Source organism: Pithys albifrons, chromosome 20 (genome assembly GCF_047495875.1).
Source record: "Pithys albifrons albifrons isolate INPA30051 chromosome 20, PitAlb_v1, whole genome shotgun sequence".
Lineage (NCBI taxonomy): Eukaryota > Metazoa > Chordata > Aves > Passeriformes > Thamnophilidae > Pithys > Pithys albifrons.
The window spans coordinates 5,030,966-5,052,772 of NC_092477.1; the positions used below are offsets into that span (position 1 = coordinate 5,030,966).

At 46.9% G+C, this 21,807-nt stretch overlaps 1 protein-coding gene across 4 annotated transcripts in view; it reads right to left on the minus strand.

Moving 5' to 3' along the window:
• The window catches only part of TNC (tenascin C), a 75,503-nt gene that overhangs the window by 26,745 nt on the left and 26,951 nt on the right, over positions 1 to 21,807 (minus strand). For 2 of the 4 annotated variants that reach the window (XM_071574285.1, XM_071574288.1), the window contains exons 3-12: positions 19,490 to 20,707; positions 17,490 to 17,753; positions 16,468 to 16,583; positions 16,230 to 16,386; positions 15,329 to 15,598; positions 14,067 to 14,252; positions 13,146 to 13,235; positions 12,183 to 12,446; positions 2,263 to 2,535; positions 38 to 310 (exon numbers count right to left, since the gene is read on the minus strand). In XM_071574285.1, the coding sequence (XP_071430386.1) occupies positions 38 to 310; positions 2,263 to 2,535; positions 12,183 to 12,446; positions 13,146 to 13,235; positions 14,067 to 14,252; positions 15,329 to 15,598; positions 16,230 to 16,386; positions 16,468 to 16,583; positions 17,490 to 17,753; positions 19,490 to 20,707 (3,111 nt within the window). The remainder of the gene's footprint in view (positions 1 to 37; positions 311 to 2,262; positions 2,536 to 12,182; positions 12,447 to 13,145; positions 13,236 to 14,066; positions 14,253 to 15,328; positions 15,599 to 16,229; positions 16,387 to 16,467; positions 16,584 to 17,489; positions 17,754 to 19,489; positions 20,708 to 21,807) is intronic. The other 2 variants (XM_071574287.1, XM_071574286.1) reach the window with 1 other exon arrangement.

Genomic DNA, 21,807 nt, shown 5'->3' on the forward strand with positions numbered 1-21,807 from the left:
AAAAAAGGAGAGTTAGCCTCGAGGTAGGTTTATGTACCTGTTGTAGCTGCAGCACTTATTGCCTGTGAGCGGAAACCCCGAGACATCCCCGAGAGGTAGACAATAAAATCAGTGCGGGGGGAAAGCCCTGAGATATGAGCAGTCCTTGAATTGCCTGAGAGGTTGAACTCCATGGGCTCCAGCAACCTGTTAGAATCAATAATTTCAATAGTAAAGGCGTCGAAGTCCCCGTTGCTGGTTGTCCAGGAAAGGTTGAAGCTTTCGGGAGTAATGTCGGAAACCACGAGCTCACCAACTTCGGGGTGCTCTCCTGAGGAGGAAAACAACACTGGTCAGAAGGGACAGCCTTCCCCCTGCTCCTCCTGCTCAGAAATGCTCCTCTCTGCCCATGCTGGCAGCACTCCAAGCTGGAGAAGGGCCTGTGAGTAAAAGCTCGCTACAAGCAGATGGGTATTAAGGGGAAGGAATCAAATGAAAGCATCACAAAATGTTAAATAAGGGAAAGGAAAAACAAGCCTTAAAGCTGTGGCTGTTCCCCTTATCTGCAGGAGCAGCCAGGCATCTTTGAGGTCTGAGCATGAAAGCAGAGGCAAAAGAACTTTTCTGAATGCTCCCAAGGCATTTGGAAAAGTCACCTCAGAGTTTTAGGAGAAGCTAAAACTCGAGGTATTGCTTGAACCAAGCGAAAGGGTTGGGGTTTGTTTGCTTTTCTACTTTCCCTTTCAGCTTAAGCCTATGAAAGCTGGTTTGTAATTTTGGAACTGGAGCCAAAATGCAAAACAGGGGTTTCTTCCTCTCTGTGGACATCCCTGTAGTGCTACAGGAAGGGTCAGAAGATTCTGACAATTGAAAGTTCCCAGAAGGGAAAATTCTGAAAAGTGGATGCTTAGCCTGACCCAGAAAGGGCAGGAAAACCTCAGCAGGGCATCTTCTGCTGCTTTCACTGGTTTAATAGAAGGAAAGCACATTGCTTATTTAGGCAGGACACCCCTGATGTCTGTCCCCTTGTTTGTCCCTGCACAGCCTCCTTTGTTCAGCCACATTGCTCTGTTTTCAAAGGGGATCTGCCACCAGCTCCTACCCAGGACTTTTACTGGGCCACAGCCCAAGGCAAGATCCTGGTGCCAGGCACATTTCCACCTAAGCCAGGCTGCTTAGAGCACTATTAAAACAAGCAAGCTCTGCTGCATCTCCTGGTTTGATTCTGATTAGTTCTTCCATGGACTTTCATCCCCCTCTGTGCTGGGTAACATGTGCTTGGGGAAATCAAGCATGAGCCAGCTCTGGCTGTCTCACAATGCCAGGAGGTTGCCAAGGTCTATAAGGAAGCCCAGAGGCAGCAGATATTGTCTACAAGAAATTATCTGAAGGAAGAGCCACTGGTGCTCCTTTAGTGCCAAATAATTCATGCCCTGTTCATTACCAATCAACACCAGGAAGGCTCAGGGAGCCACAAGGAGAAATCCAAGCAGGCATTTACCTCTCACAGTCAAAGCTCGTGATAAGCTCTCATTTGAAGCTCCTGCTTTTCCTATCAACAGCCAGGCAATTATTTTTATGGCTCTTGATGAGCTTCATGGAGCCTTCTGATAACACAGGGCTGACCTTCCTTCTTTCAGGCCAGTTTTATACCAGGGTAGTTCTGGTGAATTTGGTCTTCTTGCATTATATCTGTTTCAGACCAATCCAACTGTTTAATGGCCTTAAATGACTTATTATATGATATTACTCTTTGATAGCAATTAATTTGTGTCCTTTTGTCTCTGAGAACATACAGAAGGTATTTGTCTTTGTCCTGGAGTCAGACACACACACACTACACCACCCTGAGTTTGAGTTTACACAGAAGCTGATGTACCATTTCAGAGGCAGCTTCTGAAGGGTAAAAACTAAACACACTCTGATCAATCTGGGCTATAGAGAAAGGAATTTTATGATTTTCCCAGGCAACCTGGGCTTTCCCAAGCATGTACAACAGCCAGCTGGGTTTGGTGTTAGTGCCAACCTGCAGAGAAGTGAGTAAAGGGAACGAAACAAGGCATTCTGAGCTGGGGGGAAAAGCATTCCTAAAAGGGAAGGGCACTGAGGCTTTTGCTGGGAAGTCTGACCATGAGACATTTCCATAGCAGAGATGCTCAGTCAAGCTCTCAGGAGGTCAGTGCCCCCCATGCAAAGCCAACCAGCAGCTGGAATAGCTCTGGCTGCCATCCCTGCCTGCAGAGCAAAGGAGCTGTGGCACTGCAGGAGCCACTCAGAAGGTACCTGTGGTGGTCTCAACAGAAAGGGGGGTGGTCCTGCGGCCTCGAGTCACCCCGTGGAGTGTGATGTTATAGGGGGTGTTGGCCTTGAGGCCTGTGACGTTCACAGAGTGCTGTCCCCCCGGGACTGTGACGTTGAGGGTCTCCTCGGGGTTCTCAGCCTCCTGCACCTGAATGACAAAGCTCTCATAGGGCCCGGGGTCTGCTGTCCAGGTGAGCTGGAGACCATCCCAGCCAGCCTTGGAGACCGAGAGTCTGCCAAGCTCAGGTTCCTGCTCTGAAGAGGGACAGAGAGTCACGTGTTACTCAAGTTACACAGCAGTGGGGATGTCCTACTGGTGAATGGGGTTGGGTGGTGATGAACTTCTCAGAGATGCCCCCATGCACACATTTACATTCTCAGCTGGTCCAGATGACTGCAAGGAGAGTCTCTTTAGAGGTAACTAAAGGCAAAATCTCATTACAGGTAACTGCAAATAAAGTCTCATTAGAGATAACTAAAAGTAAAGTCTCATTAGAGGTAACTGCATGTAAAGTCTCATTAGAGGTAACTAAAAGTAAAGTCTCGTTAGAGGTAATTCCAAATAAAGTCTCTCCAGAGGTATTTGCAAGTAAAATCTCCTTAGAGACAGGGAAAACCAGAAGGGTGAGAAAAGAACTGTAATAATAAATAATAACCATGTTAATACTGAGAGGCTGCTCCCAGAAAGCAGCTTATAGACCATCTTACCCCTGCAAGTGTTTTGCCAACATTAATTACAACTCCCTATGAGACAAATAAGTATTACTATAATCACTCTACCACGACCCAGTGTTTGCCCTTCTGAAGTAACTGTGTTGTAAAGGAAGACTCTGAGTTTAGAGGGATTCGGATGTTTATGCTCTTAATCGTGTCCACATGAATGATGCTGTTTATGCTTCTAAACTATTTCTAAGGCAAAACAATAAAGAGGGGGGAAATGCTTTCATGTCTTCAAGTATTTTAGTGGATTTGGCTTCCTTATATCACATCATTCTGTGCACAAAACCTTCCTGTGGGCAGAGGAGCTTGGAATTTCAGAGTTACTGCTATTAATCTAAAATTGAAATGTGCATTCACAGAATCATAGAATTGATTGGGTTGGAAAAGACCTCCAAGATCATCAACTCCAACCCTTGGTCCAACTCCAGTCCCTTTACCAGATCATGGCACTCAGTGCCACGGCCAAGCTCAGTTTAAAAACCTCCAGGGATGGGGAATCCACCCCCTCTCTGGGCAGCCCATTCCAATGCCTGAGCACTCTCTCTGTAAAGAAGTTTTTCTGCTCTCCAACTTCAATTTCCCCTGGCAGAGCTTGAGCCCATCGTGCCCCCTTGTCCTATTGCTGAGTGCCTGGGAGAAGAGACCAACCCCCACCTGGCCAGAACTTCCCTTCAGGGAGTTATAGACAGTGATGAGGTAAATGAACATTCTCAGAAGCCACCACAGACATGGCCAAGGACTTTGGGAACCATCAGAGCTGACTCTGATGCTGTTAAATGTGAAAGTCGAGGTCATTTTCTCAGCAAGATTAGAAAGGCAATACAACTGATTCCTTACCATCAGCAGTGAGATGGGAAATGACAGAGTTCCACCTGCTCTGTTGCTCTCATTGACCTGAGGGTTACAATGACTTTCTAGCACATTTCTTATTTATTTGCATTGTTGACACACAAGCTTTACAATGAGAACAGTCTCTGAATGATCCCACTCTGCAAGGCTACGAATATATAAGAGGTGCTGCATGAAGGGAAATGGGTCTGATTTGTCAGGTGTAACTTCAACTTAAGCTTCATACATGTTTTATGACAGAAGATAAAAGAGCTCTGGAATAAATGAAAATTAGACTCAGCAGCATCACTCATGTGAATTTGGTCCTTGTGAAAACAAAGTGATTGTTGTCTGACTGCTCAGAGCATTTCCACAGGTTGAGCAGTCATATATCATAATTATATTCAGGGAGATTCATTAATAAATCAATAAACTGCTATGACTCAGGAACACAAAAGTTTTGATGAGCTTTTCCCAGCCTGCTGGAAGGAAAGAGATTGTTTATGAAATAACAATGATGTTCAACAACAACAAAAGTGCATTAATCCAGAGCTGTCTGGCTTTATCAGGAACAGAAAGGAGATTCATTGAGGCAAAATATGAATCCTGTCAAAGTTTCATTGTTATCTGGAAAAGAGAAAGCAGGGCAGAAAAGGAACTGGTTGTATCAGAAACAATGATCTGTTGGTGGCAACAGAAACAAATAAAACCAATACATTTCCTTAAAAAAATGAAAATGAAACAAAAGTGACAGTAAGGTTAAATCTTTTCAGTGGAAGCTGATCATAATAATTAAGTGGTCAGCACAGGTTAAAAGAATTCAGATTTCTGTGAAGAATGCTCAGTTTCCTTCTCCTCCAAGAGTCCCTTTCCCTCCCATTTGTTTCTCATACACACCTGAGACAGAGGCAACACAACCCCCTCATGCTCTGCAGGACCAGGAGATTCTCACATGAAATCACGCACCAAACTGGACTCTGAGAGAGCTCCCAAAGCCTCATCAACACAACATCCAAAATAGATGACAAAACAATCACAATGTCAAGGTAAATATCAAGAGATGACAATTCTTACTTAAAAAAATAAAAAAAAAAAGAGAGAAAGAGAATCACAGAATCATAGAATGGATTGGGTTAGAAAAGACCTTGGAGATCATCAAGGCCAACCCTTGGTCCAACTCCAGTCCCTTTACCAGATCATGGCACTCAGTGCCAAGTCCAGTCTCACCTTAAACACCTCCAGGGATGGGGAATCCACCCCCTCTCTGGGCAGCCCATTCCAATCCCTGAGCACTCTCTCTGCAAAGAATATTTTCTGCTCTCCAACTTCAATTTCCCCTGGCAAAGCTTGAGCCCATCGTGCCCCCTTGTCCTATTGCTGAGTGCCTGGGAGAAGAGACCAACCCCCAGCTGGCCAGAACTTCCCTTCAGGCAGTTCCAGACAGTGCTGAGGTCACCTCTGAGCCTCCTCTTCTCCAGGCTGAACACCCCCAGCTCCCTCAGCCTCTCCCCACAGCACTTGTGCTCCAGTCCCTTCTCCAGCCTCGTTGCTCTTCTCACTTGGGTTGGAAGAGACCTCGGAGATCATCAATCTTTGATCCAACCCCACTGTGATCACCAGCCCAGGGCACTCTGTGCCCTGGGCTGGTGATCACAGTAGGGTTGGATCAAGACATGTTGGATACTCTGTCCCTGGAGGTGTTTAAGAGGACACTCAGTGCCACATCCAGTCCCTTCTCCAGCCTCGTTGCTCTTCTCTGGCCCCGCTCCAGCCCCTCAATCTCTTGCCTCAACTGAGGGGCCCAGAACTGAACACAACACTCAAGGTGTGGCCTCCCCAAGGCAGAGTCCAGGGGAAGGGTCACTGCCCTGGGCCTGCTGGCCATGCTAGTTTGGATCCAGGCCAGGATCCCATTGGCCTTCTTGGCCACCTGGGCACACTGGTGGCTCCTGTTGAGCTTCCTGTCCCTCAGTCCCCCCAGGTCCCTCTGCCTGGCTGCTCTCCAGCCACTCTGTGCCCAGCCTGGAGCACTGCAGGGGGTTGGGGTGGCCAAAGGGCAGGACCTGCACTTGGCCTTGGTGAACTTCCTCCCATTGGAATCATGAGACTGTTCCGGCCTTAGAGTTGGGGGAAAATAATCTGTGTGTTTCTATGTAAATATTTTACCTCATGCTGAGAATTTGGGTTTGAGAGATGGACAGATTAGTCTCCAGATCTGAACTTACACACTGGTACTTTAATCATTACTGAACTCAGCCCTGATCCCCAGTGAAATTCATGGAATGGGTTAAGAGGGGTGTTATGGGTTCACCTAGGTGGGCCTAGATTTGGGCTCTGAAGTCTGGACTAGGCCAAAGCTGTCAGCTGACTTGAGCTGGGCTGAGCTAACAGCTGACCTCTTCTAGCCAGTAATTTTGTATTCCATACCACATTATGACATCATCTCCAGGGCAGCAGGAACCAGTGTGGGAGTGGTTAAGGCAGTTGCTTCTCAGCCTCCTCTTGGGAGGACGCACGATGCTGTCCCAGGGGGTATGGAGAGGACCAGGCCCACCACTGGCTCACTGGGTATCTCAGGAAAGTAAAATGTGTTGTTCTGGGTCTCTCCTTTCTGCTTGGGTTTGTCTCCCTGGGGAATAAGCTTCTTCTTAAGTAATGTGTAGTTAAGACAGTAGAATTTGTGTGTTTGTTAAGAAGTTGAGGTGGGGAACTTGTTGTTGTAGACTTGTGTGAGTGTATATTTGTACTCTCTTCTAATTGTCTCTTTCTTTCTGTGAAAAATATATGTAGATTTAGTATAAATGCAGTTTGAAGTGTTTTTTTTCTTTCCCCTTTCTTTTCCTCCCTTTCCCTGGTGTTAGGAGGGAGGCTTTTCTCTCTGTGCTTGGGGGGGTTGGCAGTTGCTTATCTCAAACCAAGACAAGGGGGAAGATTTTGGAAAGGTAAACTCTCAATGTGTTTCAATCTTTTTTTTTTCTCTGACATCACCACTCCCATGGCAATGCTGCAAAGCCCTTGCAATCTTTGTTGCACTTGAACCACAGTCCAGACAAACACCTGCAGCATCTTGCTGCTCTCACAGGCCTTGCCAAGAGCAGATGCATCAAAGTCTCTCTTTGCATGCAATTTGAAAAGAGAGATTTGATGCCACATCACCATAAAAGCTGAGTGGGGCCTTGTCTGCACCACTCAAAGCTCTCATTCCATAACAATAAGAGTTTCATCCCATGCAAAAGGAAGACTAAACCAATTGAGGTGAAATGCATCACTCACAAAGCCCCAAATTTCTGCAGTGCAACAGCCATGTGGAAATGAAGTTTTGTATTTTAAAGCAGCAAAGGAACACGTGGCTAATGAATCCATGGGAAATATCTGTAGTAGCCATGACTTCCAGGGACCAAGAGAGTGCCTGCATGGAGGTTAATCTGGAATTGTTACCAGCTGGGAGATTGGGAATTTGGGTTTGTCAATGGATTCCCATTAAAAAAAAATTAAAAAAAATCCTGTGTTCTTTTTAAGGTGACCAGGTCTTTCAGAGTGATAAAGAGCTGATCAAATCCCTCATCCTGTGCTGCCCAGGACAGGGGGAAACTCCTGAAAGTCCTGTGGGTTAAACTAAGGTCTAGAGGAGCAGAAGTGGCTTCTGAGCTGGGCAGGGCAGGGGGCACAGAAAGCAGAGCAGGAGAATCAGTGCTGGGGGTTAAATAACTGAGCTCTGCAGGGGCAGGGCTGGGAGCATGAAATGGTATCAGTGATTGATGTGAATAGAAGTGCTAAACAGAGGTAAATTACAGTTAAAATATCCTGATGATAAACCCCCAAAATACACCAAACAACATCTGGTCCAACAACATTCATGTGTTTGGCATTGAGGAGCTCCAAGGACAGAGAAAACAGGTGGATTCTCCTTTTTTGGGAGACTGAACCCAGGCCACGAGCAGGGGCAGCACCACCAAGCACTCCATGGTTGGTCCTGTAACCAGAAGAGCCACAGCAACAACCAGTGAACAGAGAGAAGCCAAAATGCTTCCAGCAGAGAAAGTGGCCCATCCTCAGCTGATGTAGATCAGTTCTCTTTGCTCATCTCCAAAGAACTTCCCTCATTTCCATTGGTGAGGATTTGAACCCTATGACTCAAACATGCCTTTCATCTTTACAGCAGCCCATCAGTTATTGCTTGTGATACAAAGCATGAGTGGAATTCATGCCAAATACTGCAAGCACATCCATATCTAGGCTGAGAAATCAGCCCCAGCAGAACCATGCCAAAGCATCCTGTCCAATCAAAGACAGGCTTGGAGGAGTTATCCATTGGGACACATGCAGAAAAAAGGCAGAAAGGTCTTGAGCAACCTTTCTTCAAAGAGATCCCAAGGAATGGAAAGGGAAAAGCCTTGCCCTTCAACATGCTGAATGATCTGTGATTGCATCCTGTAGCACAGCCAGATTCTGAAAATCTGAGCACAGAGAACGTGCTTGTGATCACAGCCACAAGGCAACAGGCAGGTGATTTTTCTGACATGCAGAATTATCTCCTCATTAGTGGAAACCCACATCATTTCACACCTCAATGACTTCCTTTCTTTCATGCTCCACTTGCATTCAATTAAGAGAGAGCAAGTCACCCAGCAGCATCAATCAGCTCAGCACAAATATGTACTCAGGATTCATTATCTGCCTCCAAACTCACACACTTATCAGGAAGAAATATATTTCCGGGGGAGGAAAATCAATTAGAAGTGTTTTCAAATAAATGCAGAAATGTTATCTTGAAAATACACTCTCAGGGCAAGCACAGATGTAAGAACATTGTTTTCTGCTCACCTCCAGGAAGGAGAGAAGCCTGCAAGGCAGACAGTGCTTTATGTTTACATCTATCATTGGTATTCTTGTCTGAGCTAAGGACTGTCCTTAAATCACCCCAGTCATGACTTGAACCAGCTGCAACCTGGACACAACCACGTTTCCATCACACCACAACACCATGAGCATCAATCCCTCTTTTCTCAGGAAACCCTTGTTAAAACTACTATGTGGCTGCACCAGGGTTGCTGGGCATCTTTCCTGGCAGATTTGGTTTCCCAGTGGTCAGCACTGCAGTTTCCCATCGAGCTGTTCCCCTCATTGCTCTTCCTGATGTTTCTCTGAGTTTGTATAAAAAGGGTGGTGCAATCTCAGGCTACAGGAGCCAGGAGAGGAAGAGGGACTGACGCACAGCACAGACAAGGGCCTCTGGTAAACAGCATAAATCTTCTTAAAAACACTCAGCAGAATGGAAAAGTTCCTTCCCCAAGCCATGCTGGGATGTGCAAACTCACTCCCAGAGGCGAGGCAGCATCACATCCACGATCCATCAACTGTTGCTGCACAGTCTGGGTCCCTCAGCAGAGGAATTCGAGCCTGGCACTTGGTTTCTCTAATGCTCACTCATATATCTCCCCAGGCCTCTCATGCCTGATGGATTCCCAAGCCTCCTGCTCCAGGACCCACATTGTGCTCTGCAGGCAGAGCTCCAGAACCAGAGCAGGGGAGAACAAAGCTGCAGTCTGACTGCTCAGCTTCCTCGGAGCTGGTTTACGTGCTCACCCTGCAGATTAGCTGCTAATCTGATGTAACATTCCCAAAATGTGCTGCCACAGAGGTCCCCCCAGTGAGCAAAATGGCTCATTTTCTGGGATTTCCGAGTCAGGCCTTAGTGTGGTGCTGGGTGGGACCTCTGTGATACCTTCATAAATAACAGAGAGGAAGCAGCTGTTGTAACCCCAGTCTCCAGAGGAGACCTCTGCTCTCCAGCCAATCCATGCCCCTGGATTTTATAGGAGGTGTTAGCTTGGAGGGCAGGGATTCTCTGGGCAGGAAGATCTCTGCAGTGACACTTGTTCTCCACCACAAAACTACTGTAGACTCCTGTATTCACACACCACAAGGCACTAAAGCTCTGGTTTCTCACCCTTGAGACCTCAAGGTCCCTCAGTGCATCTCCTGCATCCCTGATGCCTCTGGAACAAGGAAAATCCCAGAGCCAGGAAGCTCCTCTGGGTCAGGCCTCATCACCTGCACTAAGGTTACAACACAGAAAGCTACAGGAGACAAACAAGCAAATGCCAGGGTGAAAGATTTAGCCTTTCCTTTTCAGCAAGACAAAATGACATTTTGCCATCCCTTGAATGCAGAATCAGGGATGTCAGTCAGAAAAATCTTAGTCACTTAGTATTTCATCCATGTGAAGAGACAGAAGGAGCAGAAGGCTGCCATCCTACACTGTGGAAGACTTTGTGATGTGTCCTTTGCCAGAGGTTCACAAGGTCTCAGCATTTCAGCTGCCTGTGTGTGGGGAGCTGATGTGCACAAGTGGGTAACAGGGAGAATGTGAGAGGAGAGAGAAGGTTCCAGCAGAAGACCTTCAGCTCTGGAGCTGAAAGAAGCTTTACCCTCAAGTGCTATAAAATTAATTGTGCCAGTAAATAAAAATAAGCCATGGGAAACTCAATACCTGCTGGAAGAGAAGCTTGACTGAACCAGCAAGAGGATGAGAAGAATAGGAGATGAAAAACTGGCAATCTGCAGAAGCAAAGGAAGCTGAAAAGTAAAACTCAGCCCTTTTCCAGCTGCTGGCTCCTTTTTCAGCAAAGGCCTTCTAAACAGCAGAGCTCCACCCACTGGGAAGAGCTTGTCCAGTCCCAGCTGTGCCCCTGGCATTTCCCACTTCAATCACCCTCTCTCTCCCTGGTTGCTCCAAGTGCTTTCCCCAGCAGTGCAATGGACCTGAGGTCCTCCAGAGCTCTGCAAGAGTAACAACAAGTTTGTTTGGCTTGGCCTGAGGATTTCAGGACCTCCCAAGCGCTGGAAACATGGACAAAGAGGACAGACTTGAGGGGAGGTGGAACAGCAAACTGAAGAGCCCACTTGTGCTCAGAGCCCAGACTTCCAGAGCCCTTCTGCTCCCCGTGCTCATGTTTGGATTTGTCCGTTCCTACGCAGCAGGGAGGTCACAGAGGCAGGTCATGTCAACTGCTGCTCCAAGGAGCCCATTGCAGAGAGCTCTGGATTTACTGGCTGCTCAGGGGAAAGCCATAAAGCAAATACACTGGCCAGATGAAGGGATTTCTGAGGGAAAAGAAAACCCAACAAAACAAACAAACAAAAAAGCCACCTTATGAAGCTTTGGAAGCTGGTGATGGACTGTGAAATTCCACAGCATGTTGATTCTGCCTTTTCACCATCTATGCCCAATTCTTTTGAGACCACTCAGGGTTTAGACAGACAGGGAAACAGGGAACTTTGGGAATATCCAAGCCTGTTCAATCCTGCCACCTAAACTTTCAGATCCTTTTTGTTGTGTCTCAAGGCTTCCTAATTTTTCCCTGCCTTGGACTGTATTTCCCTGGCTGACTTAGGCATCAAACTAAGTCAGTAGTGATGGTTTGCTGCTGTTCACACCTCACATAACCCCCTGCTGTCCTGGGTCAGTCTCTATAAAGCACCCAGAGGTGGTGCTGGCACAGACAGTCCCAGGGAACAGGAACCCAGTTTTGATCAGTTCAGTTGTATAGTTATTAATTTGTAAATTCCACCATGTCTGGCTTGGGTTTGCCTCATAGATAGTCCTTGAGGAGCAAAGGACACACCTGGATAGGTGCTAAAGACAAGCTGATTGTGATTTCACTGTCTCTGCTCCCTCAGAGCAGCTAAAGCTTTGCCTCTGAAAGCACATAAAGATTCAGGACTTATTTGTGTTCTGCACTGAGATGTAATTCTGGATGCAACAAACCTTGGGTCCAAATGTTTCACAAAGAATAAAACCTTGTTCAGCAAGTCCACTGATATTGGTCAATTGGAGTGGTTTGTACAAGCAGAGATGGCAGAAATGGACCTCATTTTTTTTTTTGCAGACAAATGTAAATCACATTATCCAGTGGGAATGGTGGCTGAAAGCAGATTTGGGGCAGCAGCCTTTCCCACTTTTGCATGAGAAAACTGAAAAAGGACAACATCAGAGCCCTGCTGCCCCTGCTGAAGGATGAGGAGCAGAGGGATGCTGTGAAAAGAATTCATTAGGCAGGAATCAGCAAAGTTAAACACATTCTGGTTGCTCTTCCTCTCAGTTTTTGGCTGTGGAAAACAAAACAAGTTATAATGCACAAAAGCCCCAGCCTCATTTAAAGCAGAGGATGAGCTCTTTGTGTAGGCAAGAAATCATTGAGAACATGGAGCTAAACACAGTCATCCCTCAGTCTCTGGTGTTGGGCAGAGCTAACTCTGCTCTCCAGGCAGTTCCCCAGACCTGGCTTAGAAAAAGAGGTGACATTTGATGGGTGTCCTGTGCAAGGCACCCACCAAAAGCTGTTACTCACCAGTGGAACCCTTGACAGTGGTGGGTTTGCTTTTGTGCCTGCCCTTCTCTGCCACCAGGCTGATGGTGTACTCTGTGCCTGGCTCCAGCCCTCTCAGGATGAAGGAGGTGCTGTCCACTGGGACCTCCACTTCGTTCTTCTTTCCAGAGGGACTCACATGAACGAGGCGGTAACGATCAAACTTGGCCACTGGTCTCCTCCAGCGAAGGGACAGGGTGGTTTCTGTGGGGTCACTCACTTCCAAGTCCTTGGGGTTATCGAGATCTGTGAGTTATAAAAAGCAAAGTTGAGGTGTCTCTGAACTGCCCTGGGATGGGTATAGACAGAGTGACATCTCTGCTGGGTGTCTGGCCATGCTCAGGGGCTTGTCCACCTACAGAAGCTTTTGAAGCCCCATTTCTTGATATGGGCAGAAGATGAAATTTTCTTTTACAAATTTTCTTTTACAAATTTTCTTTTACAAATAAAGCACACTAGAATGAATTTCCCTCATTGACACTCACTGCAGCAGGAACTGCATGGAGAAGAGGCAGGAATGAAGCCTTCAGAGAATTCACCTGGGAAAAGGGACTGATTATTGTGAGGAAAACCCTGGGTTTGAAAGCCAGGCAGGACTTGCAACCACCAAGGCTGAACTCTTTGTCAGATCAGCCTTTTGGCCATCACCACCTGCCAGAAACCCTCACAACCAGAGTGATCAGCATAAGCACAATGACCCCTGAGGAGCTCAGCTGGAAATGAACCCCCCAGAACACTGAGAGATCCTCATACAGGAAAAGAAGCCAGACAGAGGTCAAGATCTTTGGGGGAAAGACTTTTCTCTTAAGGAAAAATGTCCCATTGGGAGTAAAGTGAAATTTAGAACTTTCTCAAGTATTTCTTGCTGCATCATTTGGAAATGAAAAAGTGATTCCACCTGACTTGGTATTTCCTCCAGAGCCCGAAGGGGGGTCAGGTACTCACCAGTGCCAGCGTTGATGGTGGCAGGAGCACTTTCCCTGTCATTCCTCACTGCTGTCACTCCAATGCCATACTCAGTTCCAGGCCTCAAACCTAAGAGATGAGGTTTGGAATGATGAGTTCCTGCCCATGGAATACACCTACAGGCATTTGTTTCAACAAGGAAGGCAGAATGTGTGCAAGGGAAGAAGATGCTTTCCTGGGTGTGCAGGGATTTGAGGTTTCAGTTGACCCTCAGCTGACCTGATGTTAATAAATCCTTATTCCAAGTACATGCTGAGGGATAAAGGCTATGGCTGACTGAGACTGCATTTTGGACACTGGGCAAATGCATAACCAGAGAAAGACTCTGCTTTCAGGAGCTTGCAGTATGAGTATTTCTGCCAAAAGTGGACACCCACCAGACAAGGAGGAAGAACCAACACTGGCCTTGCAGGGCTGGTAAAGCAACTTGCAGGTGCACAGAGAAATTTCAGACTGGCACCAGCAAACACCATCCCCAGCACAGGCAAACACCTTTTGAACTCTGGGTGTGAAGCCACCTCCACAGAGATGTGGAGCTGTCTAGAAGCCAGGGAGCTGCCTGAAGGGATTCAGGGATGCACATGGAAGTGAAATGGCTACAAAACACCTTCAGCTGGCTGGTTATCCACCTGCAGGTGTGTACAGACATGTCTCATGGGTTTGAATTTAATTGAGTGTACTAAACAATCAGAATCACAGTTTGGGTGGGGTTGGAAGGGACCTTGAAGAGCATCCAACCCCCTACCATGGGCAGGGACATCTTTCACTGTCCCAGGTTGCTCCAAGCCCTGTCCAACCTGGCCTTGGACACTTCCAGGGATGGGGCAACCTCTGCCAGGGCCTGTCCACTCTCACAGAGAGCAATTTCTTCAGTATACCCAATGAAAAGGTGTCCCCTACCTGTGAGTGTAGCCCTGGTCGTGGCTTGGTTGCCCTTTGGCACTGTGATCTCCACGTGCTCTCCCCCAGAGATGGGAGCAAACTTAATTCTGTAGTTGTCAACGTTGGCATGGCTGTTCCTCCACTCCAGGGTGATGCTGTTGTCTGTCTGGGACACTGGCTTCAGGTTTCTTGGGGCATCCAAGTCTGTAACCCAGCAAGCAATGAATAAATTAACAGGAATATTTCTCTAATGACAACAGTCTCTTACAAGAATACTTTTCAAAAGCTGAAATGTCCTTTAACATTGAAGTTAATTTTCCTCTCACATGACACCACTGTGTTCTCAACTATAGAGATGAGATTTTTTTTTTCAGCATAAAATGCAGAGTTTGTCAGCTTTGGAGAAAACATCAGTTCAAAAAATTCAACTTTTATCTTGTGAGACAAAAATAACATTTTTCAATTGTAATAAATATTTTTATTATAAAATAGGCAAATATATTTGGTTGAAAATACTGCTTTCCATTATGAATGCCTCAGCTTTCAACAGGAAAAAGGCTGATAAGAACAAAGGACTGATCATCTCTAGAATTTCTGTTCAGTAAATATCTTGCCTTCATGGATGGGAGGATTTCTAAGTCTCTAAAAACCTGTAAATATTATACAGAAATTCAATGGGCTTTCATTGTTCACACCTCAAATCCTGCTCTGAATAAGCAACTGTATTTTAGGCTGACAAGAGAGGCAATTCTCCATGTACCAATTTCTGAGCTCCCTTAATGCACTAAACCTTGATGACATCCTAAAGGACCCACACTGCATTCCCAGGAGCACTGGGGAGCAAAGGGAATTTATTAAAGCACAACAGGAACCACTTGCAGAACTGAAGAAGGAAGAAAAGCAGTTCTCTGCTCGTCTGATATTTATTCAGACAAACAGAAACAAGGCCTTAGATGGAGCAGGAGCCATGCAAGACATTTAGCTCAGCAGACAGGAAAATAACCCCTAACTGGCTTCTTGAGGTTTAGGGTGTGAGAGACAATAACCTAATTCCCATTTTCAAAATACATTTAGATTCTTGGGAGGCTCTAAATATTTTGTTGAGGCAGTAAAGCATTTGAGGCACAGAAAAACATTCTCCACTTTCATGTACCTCTCCAATTGTGCTGAGTCTGTGTTACCAGTGACTATGAACTCAAGCAACATGACCCAACCAGCACAGGAATGTTGGTGGTGACTGACTGACCTCCCTGGAGCCTGGTTGGGCTCCAGCCCCTCACCTGTGACAAAGGTTTCTTTCACAGGATCACTTTCCATGTGCCCTCGACGAGAGACAAGTGTCACTTCATACTCTGTGTGTGGCCTCAGGTTGCCAATGGAATATTGGTTTTCATCTCCAGAGAGGTCAATGGTTGTCCTGTCCCCTGGAATATCCTTGGGGCCATAGGTGAGCTCTATGCCTTCAACTTCAGCCAAGGGTTTGGACCACGTGATGAGAGCTGTGGTGTCTGTGACATCTTTTGCCTCCATCTGGCTGGGGGCATCAAGCTCTGTTGAAAAAAAAAGAGGAAAAAGGTGCTTTTTCAAAAGAAATGTTTCCATAAACCCCACAGAAATCCTTATGCTTTCAATGGCTGTTCAGAGCAAAATTAAAATTAGTGCTTTCTACCAACTGAAGTTTATCTTCATTTACTCTCTTCCTTTCCTTCCTATAGTTTTAGAGTCCAAATGGAGCCATTTCATCAGGAGCAAATTCATCAAAATTCATTCACACTAGAGGCTACCAAAGGAAAGACAAGCAGGAACCCTAAGAGGTTCTCCTTCTTCCTCCATTCTGCATGCAAATATCACCAGCATGAAAGAAATTCTACCTCTTACTTAGTTCCTGGTTAGAATTCTAGTTCCTCTCTAGTTCCTATACATTTCAAAATGTATATTTTATGAAAGAATAAAAGTTCATTCTGCCTGCCTGCCTTCTGGCTGAAGTGCTCCTTTCCTCTTCAGGTGGTTTGGAAAGGAATGAATTAATTGTGCATTAGCAGCTCCACTATTTCCTTTTCCACCCCACGAATTCATGGTATAGAACTTGGTTTTCTCTTGTATTAAACCTCCCCTGGGTTACACCACAGCAGTTGTTTGTTGGTGGTCAGCAAATACAAACCAAATACAGGTTGTACTTACTTGTTGTTATCACTTTGGACAGTCCTGGTCCTCTGGTGTTGTTTTTCACCACGTGAATGGACACATTGTACTGCTGCCCAGGGATCAAACCCAGCTGCTGGTAGGATGTCTCTGGCCTTTTCAAGCTGCTGGTTATGTCCCCATTGTCATCCTTTTCCTGTCACACGTGGAACAATCTGTCAGGATAACATTCAGGACTCCAGGATCTTTCATTCCATGCATGGAAATACTTCCTTACCAGGTTGCGGAAGACGAGCTCCCAACCATCAAAGGAGAAGTTCAGAGGATCCCACTCCACCTGGACGGACGTTTCTCGAACGGATTTGAATCTCAGACCTTCTGGAGCTGGGAGATCTGTGGCATTAAAACAGGAAAGCCTCACATGGACAAGTTCCCATAAATCAGGCACTGGGATGGGACATCTTTCCATCACTAGAAACATCTGCTATGTCGGGATGTGCAGCTGAGATGGTTAAAACCCCCTCACAGCCAGTTATTCTGTGTTTGGAGGGACCTTCCTCTGAGCTGGTCCAGATATCACCTCACAGTAAAGTGAGTTTTGCCCTAGAAATCTTCTTTGTGCCCTCTGGAAAGAAACCTGGTGTGGACATTTGTAGCCAGGTGAGCTGAATTCTGCCCCAGGTCTCCAAGGTGAGCTCAGGGACAGAAGTCAAAGAGCATCTTTTGAGGTTGGGCTGTTTAGATACGACTGGGAGGTGCACACATGAAAAGGAAGATGAGCAACAAAAGGACAGACAGGCAGATAAAAGGTGAGTTGTGGCAAAACACACTGAGGATGCAAAACAAACATAAACTCCATTTTAACCAAACCAGTTTAAATTCAAGTCATTTCATTACACACTGTGACATTTTTACCTTCTTTTCATCAGGAAAAATGACCAGAATTTAAAAATGTACATTGTAATTAAGAAGCCAAGGCTCTTAATTTACAAAGACCCCATGACATTCATTGGAAGGCACAGCAGAGAGCAGAAGAGCTTGTGAACTGTGTTTATAACACAGTTATTGGTATTGGAAAAGAGTAGAAGATGAAAGGGCAGAAGGTTGTCTGAGCCCAGAACAGATGAATTGAAAATAGAAAATACAAAATAAACAACATCCAAAAAAGGGGGGATGCAAATCAATACAAGTCAATCAAAAACAGAAAATAAAAAAAATAAGTAAGTCCCAAAAAGGGATGCAAATCAATACATGCTGTGGAATAGACAAAAGAATGAACACAGGGAATATTAAACTCACATGTGGCTACCCTGGCACTGACTGGGATGCTCTTCTGGTTTTTGAGGATTGCAAAGACACGGATGAAATATTCCACACCCGGCTCCAGCTCGTGGATGGTGGCAGCTGTCTGGTTTCCTGGCACAGTGAACTTCATGTCCAAGCCCCCAGTGCTGGTGGGGACATAAGTGACCTGGTACTCACTGACAGGATTCTCATGTTTCCATTCCAGGTTGACAGTTTTATCCGTCACGTTTGTCACGGTGAGCTCAGTTGGAGGAGACACTGGGAATGAGGGGGGGGGAAAGCAAAACAAAGTTATAAGAAGTTTTCAAGGCTCAGAAAATAATGACTTAGCCAGTTGTCACATTTTCCCAGGGATTTCATGAGAACCATCTATCAGGGGATGGGGAAGCCGTGTCCACAAATTAGCTGCTGAGCAAAGGAATGTTCAGCTGATGAAGACCACAGACATTTCCAAAAGTCAGGGGCCAATTTCTCCTCTCACACTTGCTCACAACCTCTGGCTGACTGTGTTCCAGCTCCTCCTCTCATGTCTGCAGCACAAGACTATTAGAGCTGAGTCCCAAGGGCTTCACATGTTTAATTTAACTGCCAGCAACATGTGATTGGAGAGCTACAAGTCCTGGGATTTGCACAGGTTTTCCAAAGTAATATCAAATATTATTTTAGAAAATACTTTCAATAGATCTGCATATGCAAGAGCACAAAATGGGGCTGAGGCATCTTCCAGAAGGAGGAGATGAAAGATGGGAATTTCTTTTCAAGGGTATTGTCTTTTATAGTGTTCCCAAGCCCAAAGTACTCTTTGATTACCCTACAAAAAACTTAGTTTCAAAGTTTCTCCTCTGGGATTGACTATAGAAAACTACCTCATTTATATTGTAATGCCTGGCATTATCCAGCTGCCAAAATTCTCTATCTATTTCCATGGAGTCAGTGGTGGTGGGAAACTAAGCATGTGACTTTATAATTAAGTTTCCACTCCAGCTGATGCCATGATTTTCCTTCAATTTATATATATTTAACCTCCATATTAAAAAAATATTAAAATAGATTTTCTATCTGTACAAATATAGATATAAACCAAATGTATATATATAATAAAACACACACGTGTAGTAAGAAGACTCTGGATACATGTCCCTCTTCTCCACAGCTAGAAAAGTTTCTTTCAGGTGCACTTTTTTTTTAGCATCAAGAAGTACTACAAGAAATGGAAAGGTCCAGGTGACAAATCCCAGCCAGGGCTGGCTACAGCTCCAGTGGCATTGTGGTGGGAGCAGAAATGGGGATAACAAGTGGACTGCAACACCTTTATCAGACCAAAAGTCTCCAGGAAGTGCTACACTGTATGACCCTGATAATTAAGAGGTGCCGTGGGGGTGTTACATCTCTGATTTCAACTGTTTGGACTGTGCTGAAGTGCAGCCTAAACCCTTTATTATGTAGTTTACAGGTGCCTTTGTACCAGTTTTCTAAAATATTCAATAGACAGAAATTTCAACAAGGTCAAGAGTTTCCTCTGTCTGTGAACTGGGCTGAAAAAGAGACATCTGCCAAAAGCAGTCAAAGCTATTCAGAGACCCTGAAACCCTTCCAGAAGGTGGAATACTGTGCCAAAGGAGATGAGGAAGAGAAGATGAAGCTTGGGCCTTTTTGAGACCTCTGACTCAAATTTGGGAGGCGTGAGAAGAGGGACAGTTTTGGAAGTGGGTGTAATTGTTAATTAGGTAAGTGATATAAAAGTAAGAGGCTTTTGTAACTCAGGCATGCACATTTTGGAAAATATTCCTGTGCATCACGGCTGCTGAAATAGAGTGTGTTTTGCTTTCTAACACCCAAAAAGGGTCTTTGAGGGGTTTTCCAGCATCAGAAGGGAAGCAGCAGCAGGGCCCAGCCCTATGGAGAAGGTTCACAGATCTTCCCAAGCTGCTGGATGGACACTGGCAGTGTGCCCATCCAAGGGGAAGCAGTCCCAGAGGGCCATTGGCACCTACCATCGGCGCAGTCCTGCCCCATGTACCCCTCCTCGCAGACACACTGCCCGTCCACGCAGCGCCCGGCATTGTTGCAGTTGTTGGGGCAAGCCCTGTCCCTGCAGTCCTCGCCCACGAAGCCCTCCTGGCACACGCAGCGCCCGTCCACGCAGAGCCCACGCTGGTGGCAGTCATTGGGACAGGCCAGCTCTCCGCAGTCCTCCCCTGTGAAGCCATTGTCACACTGGCACTGCCCATCCACGCAGCGCCCGCGGTGATGACAGTCCTCAGGGCACCGCAGCTCCGCGCAGTCCTCTCCGGTGAAGCCCTCGTGGCACACGCACTGCCCGTTCTCACAGTGCCCACGGTTGTTGCAGTCATTGGGGCACCGCAGCTGCCCGCAGTCCTCTCCGGTGAAGCCCTCGTGGCACTGGCACTGCCCGTTCACGCAGAGCCCGCGGTTGTTGCAGTCCTCGGGGCACCGCAGCTCGCCGCAGTCCTCCCCGACAAAGCCCTGGTGGCACACGCACTGCCCACCCACGCAGCGCCCGCGGCCATGGCAGTCATTGGGGCACCGCAGCTCCGCGCAGTCCTCACCCAGGTAGCCCTCGTGGCACACGCAGCGCCCGCCCACGCAGCGCCCGCGGTGGTGACAATCGTTGGGACACCTCCTCTCGCTGCAGTCATCCCCCACGAAGCCCTCGTGGCACACGCAGAGCCCGTTCTCGCAGCGCCCGTGCCCGTGGCAGTCGTTGGGGCAGGTGAGCTCGCCGCAGTCCTCGCCCGTGTAGCCCTCGTCGCAGAGGCACGTCCCGTTGAGGCAGCGCCCGCGGTCGAAGCAGTCGTTGGGGCACACGAGCTCGCCGCAGTCCTCGCCCGTGTAGCCCTCGTCGCACACGCACTCGCTGTCCACGCAGCGCCCGCGGCCGTGGCAGTTGTGCGGGCACAGGGGCTCGCTGCAGTCGTCGCCGGTGAAGCCCTCGTGGCACACGCACTGCCCGCCCACGCAGCGCCCGTGGGCACAGCCCTGGGCACACAGCTCCTCGCCGCAGGCCGGGCCCGTGAAGCCCTCGAAGCACACGCAGAGCCCGTCCACGCACTTGCCCTGGTCGTTGCAGTCAGAGGGGCACGAGGCCTGGCTGCAGTTGGGGCCCCTCCAGCCCGGCTCGCACACGCAGCCACAGATCTCCAGGCTGTAGTTGCCGTGCCCGCTGCAATAGGGGGTAGTGTCCAGGCGACCTGCAGAACAATCCAGAAAATCTGTTAGTCCCTTGCCCATGGGATGCCCCTGGCTGGGCTGGCACACACAGCCTAAAAAACTCTGATTTTCCTGGCTCCTGGTAGGAGAAATAGAAACTGCACTCACAGAATCCTGGAATGCCCAAATAAGGAACAGCATAACCTTAGAGGAGTCCTGGAGAACGAGATAAGGGATGTACCTCAAACAAACAGGATGCAAACTACACTCTGCACCCAGATAATATAAGAACAAACATTCAGTTTTGGTGGTGAAACACAATGAAGCTGTGCCTGCTCGAGAACTGAGGTCAAGGCAACAAGGAAGACCTGGAAGGACCCAAGAAGGACTTCCAATAGGGGTATGGCTATTTAAATTAATGAATATGTATTAAGTAAGCAAGAATATCTAATGACTATGCAATCATGTGTGCTAAAAAGCCCTGTCCATCTGCCATTTAGCACATTTGATTAGAGGAGTTATAAAGAATGTCCTTTTTAACACCTACAAATGGACATGAAGGAGTTTGTTCTGCTGTCTTATGGCATCACTCCCTACAGGACATAATTTCCAGGGTCACCAAAGATTTTGAAAGAGTATATCTTCTTTTTTCTCCAGTGAGATTTGCTTTACCAGGAATCCTTTGATTCAGTCTAATGCCAGGGAAAAGCCCCTCCCAGCTACTTGGTAAAAGAGCACACTGGATTCCTCTCCTCAAAATCCTCTTTCACTGACTGAGCAGATTTTCTGACTGTTTCATTAGGACATACACCATGAAAAGTTATTCATCCATTCACTCCAGAACACAAAAAGCCAGGCAAGTCAGTATCAGCAACTGTGAGACCAGCTCTGTGCTCAGAGGGACATCAATACAAAGAAGACCTGGATATGACCAAACCCTTCCATCAGTTTAAAAATCAGCTGGACAGACACATTTTTCCTGCTTCTCGAACTATTGTGCTTGTCTACTGCCTTATGTCCTGCTGTATTTTTATTGGTCTCTAATAGAAAAAACTTGGAAAGGAAAATGGTTACATTGGCAGCTTCCTCAAAAGGACAAAACGTGGAGCCAAGAGCTTGGACTGTGTGAGTTTTAATCTCA